The 13,903-nt window shown below is 63.9% G+C and overlaps 2 protein-coding genes across 3 annotated transcripts; both read right to left on the reverse strand.

The window, feature by feature from the left end:
• Positions 1 to 137: 137 nt before the first annotated feature.
• Positions 138 to 6,507, reverse strand: RCCD1 (RCC1 domain containing 1; the record flags this gene model as incomplete). Of its 2 annotated transcripts, none has more annotated exons than XM_080397469.1 (7): positions 138 to 520; positions 827 to 856; positions 996 to 1,148; positions 1,280 to 1,384; positions 1,571 to 1,692; positions 5,056 to 5,410; positions 6,228 to 6,507. In XM_080397469.1, the coding sequence occupies 7 exons, from the start codon at positions 6,505 to 6,507 to the stop codon at positions 378 to 380; spliced, it is 1,188 nt and encodes a 395-aa protein (XP_080253595.1). In that variant the 3' UTR covers positions 138 to 377. The 2 variants fall into 2 exon arrangements, with proteins under 2 accessions (XP_080253595.1, XP_080253596.1); XM_080397470.1 differs by having other exon boundaries at positions 326 to 520; positions 996 to 1,080.
• UNC45A (unc-45 myosin chaperone A) lies at positions 6,457 to 13,884 on the reverse strand. Its single transcript, XM_080397429.1, has 20 exons — positions 13,781 to 13,884; positions 13,271 to 13,429; positions 12,574 to 12,610; positions 12,293 to 12,468; positions 12,087 to 12,179; positions 11,632 to 11,799; positions 11,187 to 11,355; positions 10,753 to 10,923; positions 10,474 to 10,645; positions 9,950 to 10,250; positions 9,722 to 9,816; positions 9,499 to 9,640; positions 9,166 to 9,306; positions 8,845 to 8,972; positions 8,603 to 8,669; positions 8,320 to 8,433; positions 7,652 to 7,767; positions 7,427 to 7,544; positions 7,186 to 7,341; positions 6,457 to 6,957 (listed from the first exon to the last, which is right to left on the reverse strand). The coding sequence occupies exons 1-20, from the start codon at positions 13,790 to 13,792 to the stop codon at positions 6,697 to 6,699; spliced, it is 2,796 nt and encodes a 931-aa protein (XP_080253555.1). The 5' UTR covers positions 13,793 to 13,884; the 3' UTR covers positions 6,457 to 6,696.
• Positions 13,885 to 13,903: the final 19 nt, after the last annotated feature.

A 13,903-nucleotide genomic window follows, 5' to 3' on the forward strand; every position in this document is an offset into this window, starting at 1 on the left:
ATATAGCTGCTGCTGTTTGTGTGTCTGTGGGGTGACCAAAGGTGGCCCTGGGGAGGAGGGCTGGGCACAGCTGGCTCCAGGGGGGCTGGAGGAAGCTGGGAACATCCTTTGTACGCAACACAAAGTACCACCACAGCCATTATGGAAAAATAGATACAATAAATATGTTCAGCCTTTTGTTTAGTTGCCTTGAGCACTCGTGCCATTGCAGCCTGGACCCTGGCATGTGAATTCAGTTCACCATAGGCTAAACCTGGCCCGATCCAGGCGTAGGGGGCTGCCTGCCTCAGCTCTGAGGGTCCTGGCAGGAGTGGAGCTTGCCTCCGTCTTCCTCACTGCGGGCAGCTGTAGTGGTGGGGGGGTGGGCTTCAGGGCCCTCACGGCTCCAGCACGCAGACGTAGGTGGTCCAGAGCCCACACACCACCTCCTCTGCCTGCAGCCCCTCGGCCACCAGGTGCTCGACGCGGCGCGGCTGGTCAGAGCTGGCATTGTCCCTGTGTCCCAGCTGCCCATATTTACCTGCAGACACCACAGGCGTGCCATGATGTGAGGGAAGGAAGGTGAGAGCACCCCATAACAAACAGCTCCAGCCAGGAACCCATGAAAGTGTTCTGCTATGGAACCTCACAGTGATAAAATACAAGTAAATATAAAGATACTTGTATATATATGTGCATTATAGATATAAAAATGTATAAATAATATATAATATAAAGTAAATATAAAGATAAAATACAAGTAAAAGAAGCCAACAGTAAGGAAGCTGAAAACAAAAGCTGGCCCTGGGGAGGTGTTGTGCTGTCCCAGAGCAAAGGCATCACTTACCCCAGCCCCAGGTGTACAGCTCGCCGCCTCCTGCAAAGGGGACAGCACCCATCAGCCAGCGCCCACACTGCAGCACGGGGGGCTGCTGGCCCCCACCAGCCACCCCCACCCTGCTCCCAGGTAGCAACCTGCTTCCAGTGCTGCCTGCCGCCCCGAGCCAGGAACTCACGTGTGATAACAGCCGTGTGCCGGGACCCGCAGCTGACCTTGCTGACCTCCAGGTCCTGTGGCAGATCCAGCAAGGCTGGGAACGCCTGGATGGAAATGAACGCGGTGCCCTCAGCAGCTGGCTGCTCCTGGCAGGGTGGCAGCTCAGCATTCCCTGGGGAAGAGCCAACTCTCAGTTCCCAGGAGCGACCAGGCCCCACCAGCATCACCTGCAGGCTTAAACCACACCAAACCGCCTGTGGCCCTGCAGGACCTGGCAGCACCCACCACCAGCAGCACCCTCACCTGCACCCGTGTCCTCATCCTGTGCCCGCTCTTCAGCCAGCCCTTTGGAGGGCAGAGCTAGCTGGCCCGACTCATTCCAGCCCCACATGTACAGGTCTCCTGCCTCTGTGTGTGGGAAGCACAGCAGGGGTGGCCCCAGAGCAAAGCTCAGCGGCAGCAGCTGGCTGCTCCAGGGTCACCAGCACCCAGTGCACATGGCACAGCACCGTGCACCAGGCTCCCTGGGACCAGGTCCAGCCAGGGCTGTACGCTGCCACCAGCCACCCTGACCACCCGACACAGCCCCCTCACCGCTAACGCTGGCCGAATGCCACCCGCCGGCTGCCACAGTCTGCATCGGCACGCCGGCCAACGCCTCCACCAGCCGCGGCTCCTTCACCGACTCCAGGGTCCCGTGGCCAAGCTGCCCATGCCTGTGGGGAGACACAGACAGACCGACAGACACCTCTCATACCCCACTGCCCTCCAGCCCTTGCACCTCTCTGCCCCACCATGAGCCCACAGTCCTGACTGAGCCCCTTCCTGCCTGCTGCTGCCCCTGCCCCCAACCCAGCCCCCGGACCCCCAGGACCCCCCTCTGCTGGGTCCCAATGGGGAGGCAGGAGGGTGCCCCTGTGCCCAGCCATGTGGGAGGCCGGGGGGTGCTCGCTGCGCCGGTGCCTGGCGGGCTGGGCAGGCAGGCTGTGGCATGCAAGGCTGTAATTCAAGCAGCAGCTGCACAACAGCCATGAGACAAGAGTCTGGGTTGTCGTGCAACAGTGTGGCAAATGACACAGCTCTGAACTGAGGAACATGTTTACGAGTTAGTCCATGGATCATCTAACCGATCGCCGAGCTCGTCTGGCCCACGCTGAGCCAGGAATTAACAGTGCAGTCAGCAATCAGTGCAGCCCCACGCCTACAAGTGAAAGCAGGGGGATCCCACGAGGGGACAAGTTTGGGCTCATCCCAGAGGGTGGCACCAGCTGGACCCACATGCTGAGGTCTGCAAAATCCTCCCTGCCTGGGCGAGCTGTGCCTCCACGGGTGCTGACAGCAGCGCTGAGCACCAACGGCTCCAGTGCAGGGGGGGCCAGGCAGTGCCAGCCCCAGCCTGGGAGAAGGCGAAGGTGACGAGGTACACACAGTGCCTGGGTTCAGGCAGCCACCCCTGAGCTGCTGAAGGAATAACCACAACTGAGGGAAAGAGCTGACACCAGAAATAGGGAAAAGCCGAGCGCCGGTGAGAGGGCGAAGCCCAGCACAGGGCATCCCATGCACAGGGCCAAGACTGACAGCCCAGTCACGTCTGTGGTGAGCAAGTGGGATATAAAGCACCAGTGGCTTTAATTGTGAAAGCTGTTGCAAAAGCAGGAGTTACAAAGGGCTATAAAAGTAAAATAAACAGCTCAGGCGCATGTAGCAGGTAACTAGTGTTGCATCCTGGGGATCATCAAAGAGTCAGAACAGAATGCCAAAAACTGTGCTGAGGCAATGATGTTGGAAAGATGTTTCGTTTTTCTTCATGGGGGTATCAGCAGAAGACCAGGGCAAAGAGATGCACCCAGCGAGGCTGAGAGCAGGGCTGGGCCCCAAGCACAGCCACAGGCACGAGCAGCAGCTCAGACAGCCACAGGCAGGGTTCGCAGCAGCGGGAAAGGGGCTCCCAAGCAAGTGAAGGTGACCACAGCCTGCAGTAAGAAAGGGGCTACAAAGGCTCGAGTGGAGCCACCACCTAGCTGTTACACAGCAGAGCGGTAACACTGCAGGACATGGCACAGGGACACGTTAGAGGATTCTCAGCCTTGTTAAACAACCAAAGCTTAACCACGGCATTTAGTTTTTCCAAAACAGTTAATCCTAAAATACACATTGACAAGTGCAGAAACCTTTCCTCCAAAGGGAAAGCAAAGGATAAGATAACGTGGTATCTGCAAACGCAACAACTGCTGATTTAAACTGAGTTTTACATTGGCTATGAGAACCACCAGCTGGCCGAGACCCGAGCCACCAGCCAACAGAGAATGGGGAACAAGGCACTCCTGGGCCGATCAGAAACATCAAGGGAGGGCGATGGGCCAGGTCACACAGCTCTGCTGACTACGACCGACAGCCTTTGGTGGTTTAAGACGAACACTGATCCCTTCCACCCTACGGGTATTAACAACTAACGGTTACTGCCGTCAGGACTGATCGCACACCAGCACCCTGACCCAGTGCCAGTGTGTGTCTGTGGCACTGGGGATGTACAGCTGCAACCCAATGGATTTATGGGGCTCAGCAAGACCCAGCGATGCCTCAGCTACACCCAGTAACAAGCCCTAGAGCAACGGAGCTTTAGTGGCCTATGGCTCCCAGCAGATCTTCGCGGCGCTGAGATCCAGAGGCTGCACCGCTGCATGCCGTGGCCCTGGCAGGGGTTGGTTTAGCCCCCTGTGCCGGACCCGATGGCTGGATGGGGCAGGAACCCAGAGCAGTCATAGATGAGGGGCTGCAACGCCGTGTACAAGCGACGCAGATGGCAGCACAGGTAGGAACTGGCACCTTGTGTTAACCACACCTCAGCCTTGGGGCAAAGGGAGAAGCAGGAATCCCTCGCCCGGCCAGGCAGTAGGAATCACGAGATCCAAGGGAGGGACAGAGGGACGGCCCGGAGCTGTGCCCTCAGTCATCGTCTGGGAAAGCATTACTGCTGTGTGGCAGCCGGGCAGGATGTGCAAATACACCTCTCAAACTAAGCAAAAACACCTCTAAGAGATTAAACGAAGCGATGCCTCTGGCTGTTCACTGCACCCACGTACAACTGCTGGCAAGCTGAACAGGGAAAGGAGAAGGCGCTGTAACTCAACAGCACTGTATGTAATCAAGATGACTTAAGAGTTATTAATTGCAGCTCAATAATTATGTGCAACACCATGAATAACAACAGTATCATGAAGTAATAAGTGGTGTGTTTATTAGTCAATTAGTTTACTGATCATGTACTCACTTCATTAGATTATTTTACTGTGTTGACTAATCCATCATCACTACAGAAACCTGAACCAGTTTGCATCAAGCCTGCAAGCTAACGGGGGGCTCAGACCCTGAGGTGACCCCCCACCCTGACATCCTCTCACCTGCATCCTGCGCAGTCCCTCCTGTATCCCCCACGTCCTCCCCAGCCTCCCTGTTGCATCCCCCAATATTCCCTCTGCATCCCCCCAGCACACCCATCGTCCGTCCCTGCATCACCTGCCTTCCATGCCCCTCCCCCCACCCCATATCCTTAATCCCATACCCACCTGCCACAGCCCTCCCGCCTTCCATCCTAACCGCCCGGGAACCCACTGCTGTCCCACCCATGGCCCCCTACCCCCACCCTACGGTCCGTACCTCCCCCCCTGAGCCCCGTACCCCCACCCACAGCCCCGTACCTTCCCCTCACAGCCTTGCACCACCACCTATGGCCTCACACCTCCCCTCCACAGCCCCACAGCCTTGTACCCCTCCCACGGCCCCACACCTTCCTCCACATCCCCGTACCACCCCTCCACAGTCCCGTAACACCCCCATAGCCTCACCCCCCCCACCATGGCCTTGCAGCCCCCCTCCATGTTCCCATACCTCCCCTCTATGGCCCTGTAACACCCCCATGGCCTCATTCCCCCTTCCCCAGCCCTGTGCTCCCCTCTATGGCCTCATACCCCCCTCCCCAGCACCATGACCCCCTCCCCAGCCCTGCGACCCCCCGCCCCAGCCCTGTGACATCCCCACACCCCCCTCCCCAGCCCCGTGCTCCCCCGCCCCGTGCTCACCTGCCCCCACCCCAGGCGTAGGCCTCCCCGGCGGCGCCCAGCACCAGGACGTGCTCGTGGCCCAGCGCCAGCCGGCGGGCCCGCAGCGCACCGGGCAGCGCGGTGAAGAAGGGCGGCCGCGGCGTGGCGAAACCGCCGGGCAGCAGCGGCAGCGGCGGGGGGCAGCGGGGCTCCGGGGGCAGCGCCCGGCTCCAGGCGGGTGCGCCCTCCCCCGCGCCCCGCAGCGCCGCCGCCCGCGGCCAGGCCTGGGCCGCCGCCGGGCCCCGCAGCACCACGTGCGTCTCCGAGGGCAGCGCCTCGGCCCAGCCCGGCAGCGGCCGCCGCAGCCCCGCGCTCCGCACCTCCAGCCCCGCGCCTGCCGCACCGGGCCGTCAGCGGGGCGCCGCACCGGGGGCACCGGCGCGGGGGGGGTGGGGAACGGGGGGGGACGGGACGGGACACGGACGGGGGCACCCCGGGGGCACCGGCGCGGAGGGGGGGACGGACACGGACGGGGGCACCCCGGGGGCACCGGCGCGGGGGGGTGGGGAACGGGACGGGACGGGACACGGACGGGTGCACCCCGGGGGGACCGGCGCGGGGGGGGGGGGGGGGGGGGCGGGACACGGGGACGGACGGGACGAGCAGACATCCCGGGGCATAACGGAGCGTCCCGGAGGGACGGGGATATCCCGGGGGGACCGGCGCAGGGAGGGGGACAGGGACAGCCCGGGGGGCAACGGAGCACCGCGGGGAGACCGGCACGGGGACAGCCCGCGGTGGGGAACGCCAGCATCCCGGGGGGACCAGCGCTGGGAGGGGGATGGCGCATCCCTGAGGGGACGGGGACATTCTGGGGGACCGGTGCAGGGACGAGGGACATCCCGGGGGCCAATGGAGCGGGGAGGGACACTGGGACATCCGGAGGGGAATGGAGCTTCTCGGGGGAGCTGCACCGCCGGGGGAAGAGGAGGACTCCGTCCCCGGGACATCCCGGCGGGACCAGCACTGCGGGAGCGGGTGACATCCCGAGGGAACCGGCGCCGTGGGGGGCGTGGGGAGGTCCCCCCCGGGGGTCCGGCGTCAGGGGCCGGGGCGAACGGGCTATCCCGGCGCGGCGGGGAAGGGCGGGAGCGGGCACCCGCTGTCCCCGGGCACCGGGGGCAACACCGGGCTGGCCGGGGGGCGCTCACCGGTCTCTACGACCACGTAGCTCCAGGCGGGCCAGACACGGCGGATCCCCTCGGGGCCCGACTCCAGCCGCCAGGGCCCGGGGCCCGGGCCCGGCTCCCCCGCCGCCTCCTCCGGGCTGAAGCCGAAGACGAGCCAGGCGCGGCGCGGGGCCGCCATGGCGGGGCGGGGCCGGCGCCGGTACCGGCGGAAGGGGGCGGCGCCGGCGGACGCAGGGACAGAGGCGGGGCTGTGGTCCAAGAGCAGCTTTAGTGCAGTGTCACCGGGCGGGCCCGCCGCCATACCGGGCCCCGGCGTGCAGGACCCCGGGCCGGCCCTCCCGGTTAAGGCAGACGGTGCAGCGGCAGCGGTGAGCCCCGTCCTCCCCCTCACCCCGGGGCAGCGGGCGCAGCCCCCGCGGGCAGCAGGACCCCGGCCGGGGCAGCCATCCCTGAGCAGAGCATCGTGTGCAGGCAGCCCCCAGCCGGGCCCTCACTCCTGCCCGGCGCTGGGTTTGATGAGGCCATAAGCCACGGCCTGTGCCAGGCTCTCCTTGGCCGCGTGGGCCACGCGCGGCTTATCCTTGTCCTTGGCGAGCACCGAGAGGATCTCCAGCATCTCGCTGGCAATGAGCTGCTCGGCCACCTCCCGCTCGGCTGCCATCATGTTCATCACCACCACGGCCCCGCGGTGCTGCAGCTCGGTGCTGGGGCTCAGCAGCAGCGCCTGCAGGATCTCCAGCCAGTGCACCGTCTGCGGGGAAGAGGGGAGCCACGCTCAGTGCTGCCCCGCCCCCCCCAGCCCTGCTGGCCCCCAGCACCCCCAGCCCCGGGAGTCAGGCTGAGGGCAGGAGAGGTTGCGCCAGTCTCCTGGGGCCAGCACTGGGACGCAGCTCCAGGACACTGTGGGGAGGGAATATGGAACACCGGGTGCTGTCCCAGGGGGACCCGAGTGCCCCCTGCCTCACTGCTGGGCACTCACCACCTGGGGGATCCGCTTGCAGATAGGGGGGTGCAAGGCGGTCAGCATGGCCAGGGTCCCCGAGGCTGCCCGACGCAGCTTCTCATCCTCCTCCCCGCTGTACAGGACCATCAGCTTCAGCCGGTCGTTGCCCTCTGCCAGGAACAGCTCCTGCACCTGTGGAGGAGGAGGGGGGTGAGTGGGGGTGCCGGGGGCCAGAAGCCCAGCGCAGAAGCCCCACGGGCCCTGGCCCAGCCCTCACCTCCTTGCTCATGGCCATGTTGCACATGCACTCCGTTGCAGCCAGCCGGATCAGCTCGTGCTCCTCAAACATGTACCCCTCAATCATGGGCACAGCCTTCTCCTTCAGGATCTTCTGCCTGGGACAGGGCGTGTGTGAGCGCTCCCTGCCCAGGGTAGCACACCTCCGGGCCAGACAGGGACAGCACACTCCCTCCCCTCCCCCCTGGCCCAGGCCAGCCCCTACCGCAGCCTCTCACTGATGCCAGCCAGGTTGGTTAATGCCATCAGCCCCTCAAAGTTCTCCAGGCCTGTGCGCTGAAGACACAGAAGGCTCACCAAGGGCCGGACTACCTCGTAGATCTGTGGAGACAGCAGTGCAGGCCACGAACTCTGAGAGAGGGGCAGGGACTCTGCACCCCGTGGATGGAGCCCTGAGCCCAGCCTAAAGGCAGAGCTGCTCCCATGGTCAGGCCTGGGCCATCGGGCCTTAGTGGGGAACACCAGAGGTCTTGCCATCTCCCGCTCCCCAGGAAAGGGCAAACCCATGCTAGCAGTTCCTGTGGTGCAGATCCCACCTCGGATCACCAGCCCTGTGGCCTTTAGCCCCAGGGCTGCCAAGTCCTTTCCCGGTGGGTAAGGAGGAGCTGAAGCCCACCCTATCCCAGATGCTGCACACTGGGACCAGGGCAGTTCCGACCAGGGCAGTCCCTCCTCCCTCCTCGTGCTGCTCAGCCCAATGCTTCCCCAGAGCCGACACACGCCTGGCTGCAGCAGGCCAGGCATAGACAGTGGGGCACAGCCAAGACTGTGCCCACTGCTACTCCCCACGTGAGCCCCTGTGCAGCCCTGACTGCCCACGAAGGGCCCCTGCTTGTCAGCTGCGTCCCCGCAGCCCACAGCGGCAACACTCACCCGCTCTCCAGGGAACGCCATCTCCGGGTTGGAGGTGATGGTGATCTTTGCCAGGGCCTGAGCTGCCTTGGCCTGCCCCACCTCAGTGCCCTCCAGGGACAGCGGGATGAGAGCCTGCAGGCAGAGACACAGTGATCAGTCCTGCAGCCAGGCCACAGCAGCCCCAGCTTCCGCTGGTCTCATGTACGAGGGAGCCAGTACGGTCCCCTGCTAAACCACAGCCACCCCCCCAGAGCCCACTGCACAGCACACGCCAGCAGCACAGCGGGGCCTGTCCCCTCACCTTGCCTCCTCCTTGCGCAACCACACCACCCCGGTCCTCCGCCTCCTCCACCAGCGCCAGGAACACTCTAAGGACAAAGTGAGAGCAGCCGGAGCACCCGGACACCCGCAGCAGGCCTATGCTGCACCAGGCTCGCAGACATCCCATTTGTTCTCCTAGGAGCTTGCATTCACCACAGGCACAAAAGCTTGCCAGCAGGACACCGGCAGCCTCCCTCCCTGCCATCCCCAGCATGTCCATACCTGGAGATCAGCTCCCGGCAGGAGTTGGTGAGCGCCGGGTTCTCGCTCTTCACCATGCAGGTCAGAGCTGACACCACACCAGCCGTAAGCAGCTTCCGCACCCGGCGCTTCACAAAGTCTGGCTTGTCCTATCCCAGAGGCAGAGTCACCACTTGGCTCAGTGGCACTAGCCTGCCACCCGCTGCCATCTGCTGTGAGGTGTCCCCCCTCGTCCCTGAAGGCCCTGTCCTCACTGGAGACTCAGGACTCGGTCACACCCACACGCCCTCCTACAGGGCCAGGGCTCCCGGCAGCTCCCCAGAGCAGCCGTGCCCTGCTCACCTTGGGGTGCTGCTCCGGGATGTGCTGCTTGGCATACTTGGCCAGCTCCAGCATCTGCGGGTCCGGCTCCTCGTGATCATAGCTGTTGGTGCAGTTCACTAGTGTGGAGGCGACGGCGTAGAGCACACTCCTGTCCTCTGACTGCAGCGATAACGGGGCCCCCATCACACCCACGATGGAGAGGACAAGACAAGGGCTCGAGCCCTCTCAGCACCATGGGGCCCTTCCACACCCCAGCCCCATAGTGTGAGACCCACAGCCCCCTCTGGCACATTTGCACAGCGCCAGGGTGCCCCCCACCCAGGGCCCTCCATCACAGCACTCAGCATGCACCTTGGCCAGGTGGAACATGGCCTGCATGGCTGCCTTGTCCTCCACAAACTCCTCCTTGACATCCGCATCGAAGGTGAGGTAGGCCAAGCCCTCCACCGCCCAGCGCCGTGTGCCCGCGTCGATCGTCTCATTGCAGAGCCACCTGGGAGAGGGGCCCCATGAGCCCAGGCTGCGGGGCACCCTGCCCAGCTGCCCCACCATGCCCCCACCCAGCAGCACTCACTTGCGGCACTGCTTGGCCAATTTCATGGTGGAGCCCTCGGCAAACTGCTTCATGCTGAAGTCGGTGCCTCCAGCAGATCCCAGCTTGCAGAGCCCCTGCAGCCAGGAGCAGACTCAGAGCAGGAACGGTCACGGTCACCCCAATGCGTCTCCAAGATCCCCCAGCAGCGAGGGGACAGCGCTCAGCACAGCCACTCCTCCCATCCTGCCACACTCCTGGCACACTCACCACCAGTGCCCGGATGCGAATGCTGTCCCTCTCGCTGTGCTTGTAGATCTCCTTGAGCAGGCTGACGCCGTTGGCAGTGATGAAGGAGGCACGCTTGGCCTTGTCGGCAGCGTGGATCAGTGCCTCCACTGCTACCAGCTGGTGTGCCTCGCAGACGGAGGCACAGAGGGACAGCACGCTGTCCATGATCCCCTCCAGCTCCAGCACCCTGTTCCCCGCATCTGAGGGGCCCTGCAGCAGGCACGACACCGTCTGGATGGCCCGCAGCTTCCCAGCCAGCTCAGGCCCCTTGAACCAGCTCCTGCAGGGGAAGACCACCAGGAAGGATAAAGCTGATCCCACCCCACTGCCTTCAGCCACACGCAGCCCCACCCGCTGAACCCCAACACAGCAGGCCTCAGGTAGCTCTGCGATCTGCTTTTACCACTAAGAGCAAATAGGTCTGGGGTGCTGCTACTTCCCCAGAAGGCTGCTGGCTGTATGAGACCGAACCCCCTCTCCACCCCCAGGGACGCCGGGCTCACCTCACGTAGTCCTCGCACAAGTGGTGGAAGTTTTCCCTCTCAGCATCGCATTTCAGGTCATCGTAAAGTTTGCTCAGCAGAACTGAGGCACTCATCCGACTGTTCTCCGTCACGGGCAGGCTGCCCGGGGTGCCGCACACTGTACTGCCCACCTCCAGGATCTTCTTCAGGCCTAGGAGAACATGAGGTCAGTCACCCCAGCGAGGGACAAAATGGGGTGGGCAGGCAGAGCCGAGGCACGCAGCACCCCAAGGCAGAGGGGTACGCTGTTCTACTCACCCTGGTCGATTACCCAGAGGCTCATGCTGTTATTGGTCTTCTTTGGCGACTTCCTGGGCACCACCTTGATGAGCAGGTTGAGAGCATTGTCACGGCCATGCGCAGAGGCCCCTTCCAGCACTAGCAGCTCCAGGAGGTGCTTGATCAGCAGTTTCAGGTCCTTGGAAGAATCTTCCAGAAGAGATGGTGCCCGGCAGTCAGTGCCATGGGCACAGGCCTCACCTCCACCATGGTAAGGCTGGCAGGAGATGCTGCCATGACCAGGGGCTCCTCTCCCCCAGCTCAATCTTTTATTAACCCTAGGCCAGAGCCCCGGCGCTGCGGCAGGGAGCAGTGACAAGGTGGGCAGTGGGAGAAAAACACACTGCAACTCAGTGCCTCCCCAGGGTGCTCCCCCCAGCCCCCACCGGGCAGCCAGCACGGCAGGCACTCACCCAGCACCACCGCGTCCTCCTTGCCACGGAAGTCCTTCTGTAGCCCCTCCTTCAGAGACTCGAACATTACATGCAGAAGGTTGCAGGCAGCCAGGGAAACCTGCTCGTGCTCCACGCCCAGCACCGCTGAGAGACGAGGGGCCCCCAGCTCTGCCAGAATGGCCATGGTCTGCAAATACAAGCACAGCCACCTGCTAGAGACTTTGGGGAAGCCTTGGCACCTCCCAGCACCTTATCAGGATAGCTCCCCGCTGCAACAAGGCTCTCACAGCCTCAGGTCTGGCAGGTGACAGTTCAAAGCTCCTCTGCTCAGCAGAGCTGCAGCCAGCTGCAGGCAGACACTAGTGATGCTCCCCTGCCTGACACGCTTCGCAGCCTCCCCAACATTGATTTCCCCTGGGCCAGGCCCCATCACAAAGGAGACCTGGACTATGGTGGGACCTACCCGGGAGCGGTGCCCAGAGCACAGTCCAACCAAGGTGCGCAGGGCCGCCAGCATCAGGTCAGCCTTGGCTGTGTCGAGCAGCTGCGTCAGCAGCCGCACACCATCGCTTTGGAAGATTTTCTCTGCTCCAGCCTCCTCTCGTGCCAGCACAATCAGGTTCTGCGCAGCCTGGGAAAAAAGAGAGTTGTGTCTGGGTCATCTGCCCACGAGGATGCAGCCCACTGTGCACTGGGAACCTCCGCAGCAGGAGCTGGCTGGGCAGCCAGCAAAGCCACAGGCACCCACCCGCCTTCCACCCCCAGTCTCTGGGGAGCATGTTTTACTGGCAGGAAGCCTGGCCTCACCCAGGCAGCACCATTCAGACAGCAGTGCTGACCTGGGAATACCGTTCCTCCCCTCATCCCTCCTCGCCTTCCAGCCAAGCTGCGTTGCCCTCCGCCCCCCCGAGCTCAGACCTTTTGCTTCTTGTCCGCATCCTTCTCTTCAGGATCCAGTAAGATCTGGAACATCTGCTCTACCTTTGAGTCCGTGCAGGACATGGCCTTCATCTGAGACAGAGCAGAAAGAGCATCTCAGCCCTCACTGCCTCCATCAGCCCACCACACCCACCCACAGAGAGGGGCACAGGAGCCCCCAAACCACACACTGCCTCCCCACTCACCTTCTCGTGCATGCTGCTCCCCAGGGCGCGCAGGGCCTCCTGGAAGGCCTTGTTCTTGGGCTCCAGGCTCACACACCGCTGCAGGTCATTGACTGCCTGGTCCAGGCGGCCCAGCTTCTGCAGTGCCTGGCTGCGGCGGAACAGCGCCTTCATGTCCCGGCCATCGGCTTCAATGGCTGTGGGTGAGTAGGGAATCTATTGCACAGCCCCTGAACGGCTTCAGTCCACCCACACGGGCAGTGCACAGAGACCGGTCCCCCACTAGCCACCACTGATAGTACCTTTAGATGCATCAGCCTCTGCCTTGGCATAGTCCTCCTGCAGAGAGAAGGAAAGAGTCAGCAAGAGGGAAATGCCTGATGTGCTGCCTGTGCAGGCCTCACTCAGCCCAGCCTGCTGCAGGCTGAGGCAGGACCTGCTGCTTTAGAGCAGAGCAGGGAAAGGACTATGGAGTTTGAGGATGGGAACAGCATCAGAGGACGCTGAACCAGCATAGCAGGACATCCCATCCTTCCTTGAATGCAAACCTCACTGGGTCCCCAAGAAGCCCTAAGGCCCCCAGTGCTTTTCAAGTGCTCACGGTCTACTCGAGACCCTAGGTTCCTTGTGTTCCACCCTGCCTCAGAGAGTTCCACGCTGGGAGATCAGAGAAGCTGTGACTGCCTGGGAAACAGCCCCAGCACAGACACACAGCTCAGGCATGGACAAGGGTGCCCTGCCCAGGCCCTGACAGCCCACCCAGGAGGTGGCACAGCAGGCAGGGCCAGGAGAAAAGGTGAGCAGAGAGAAAACACCAGGCACCATCCTGTCTGAGGAGTGACAGCACCCTGCCCAGGGACCGACATGGCCTCTCAGCACCAGTGCGCAGCTGGCGAAGGGGCCAGGCCAGGGCAGCTGCCAGCAGCACAGCCCCAGCAGGCCAGGGCGGCTGGGCAGGTTCCTGCAGGGCCCGCGGTGACGCACCCGCCCGGCACTCACCAGCTTCAGGTAGCAGGCGGCCCGGTTGCGGTGCAGCACGGCTCGCTCCGGCACAGTGTCGCACAGGTCCAGTGCCTGGGTGTAGGCAGCGAGGGCGGCGGCGTGGTCCCCAGCCTGGAAGAGCTCGTTGCCCTGCTCCCGCAGCTGCCCCGCCGTCACCTGCCAACGGGCACCGGCTGGGACACGCGTGTCAGGGGGCCCGGGCATGGCCCTGAGCCTCCACAGCCCCGGGGACAGGCCCAGGACAGGACCCTGCTGACCCCGGCTGCCCCGGGACGGGCCTTGGCCACCGGGCCCTGCGCAGCGGGCCCGCAGCGGGCCCCCACCCGCCCAACCCGGCCACGGTGGCCACAGCTGTCCCGGGACGGGCCTTGGGCACCGGGCCCAGCACACCAGGCCCCCACCCGGCACCCACCCGCCCAACCAGGCCATGGCGGCCACCTTGCCTTGCCTTGCCCTGCCCTGCCCTGCCCTCCCCGGCCCCGCCGCTCCTGGCCCGCGGCCGCTCACCGCCTCCCCCATCGCGCCTCTCCCGCCGCTCCCGTGGCGTCACCGCCGATCGCCCGGGGAACGCGGACGCCGCCGCCCGTGTCACGTGACGGGGGCCGGGCCGGACGGGGACCTCTAGCGCCC

The sequence above is a fragment of the Falco punctatus genome (assembly GCF_963210335.1).
Source record: "Falco punctatus genome assembly, chromosome: 7".
Classification (NCBI taxonomy): Eukaryota; Metazoa; Chordata; class Aves; order Falconiformes; family Falconidae; genus Falco; species Falco punctatus.

Coding starts and splice junctions, on each gene's coding strand:
- UNC45A (XM_080397429.1), bottom strand. Junction 11,800..12,086: donor ATGCGGACAAGAAGCAAAAG/GTCTGAGCTCGG, acceptor CTTTTTTCCCAG/GCTGCGCAGAACCTGATTGT. Junction 7,768..8,319: donor TGGCGTTCCCTGGAGAGCGG/GTGAGTGTTGCC, acceptor CTGTCTCCACAG/ATCTACGAGGTAGTCCGGCC.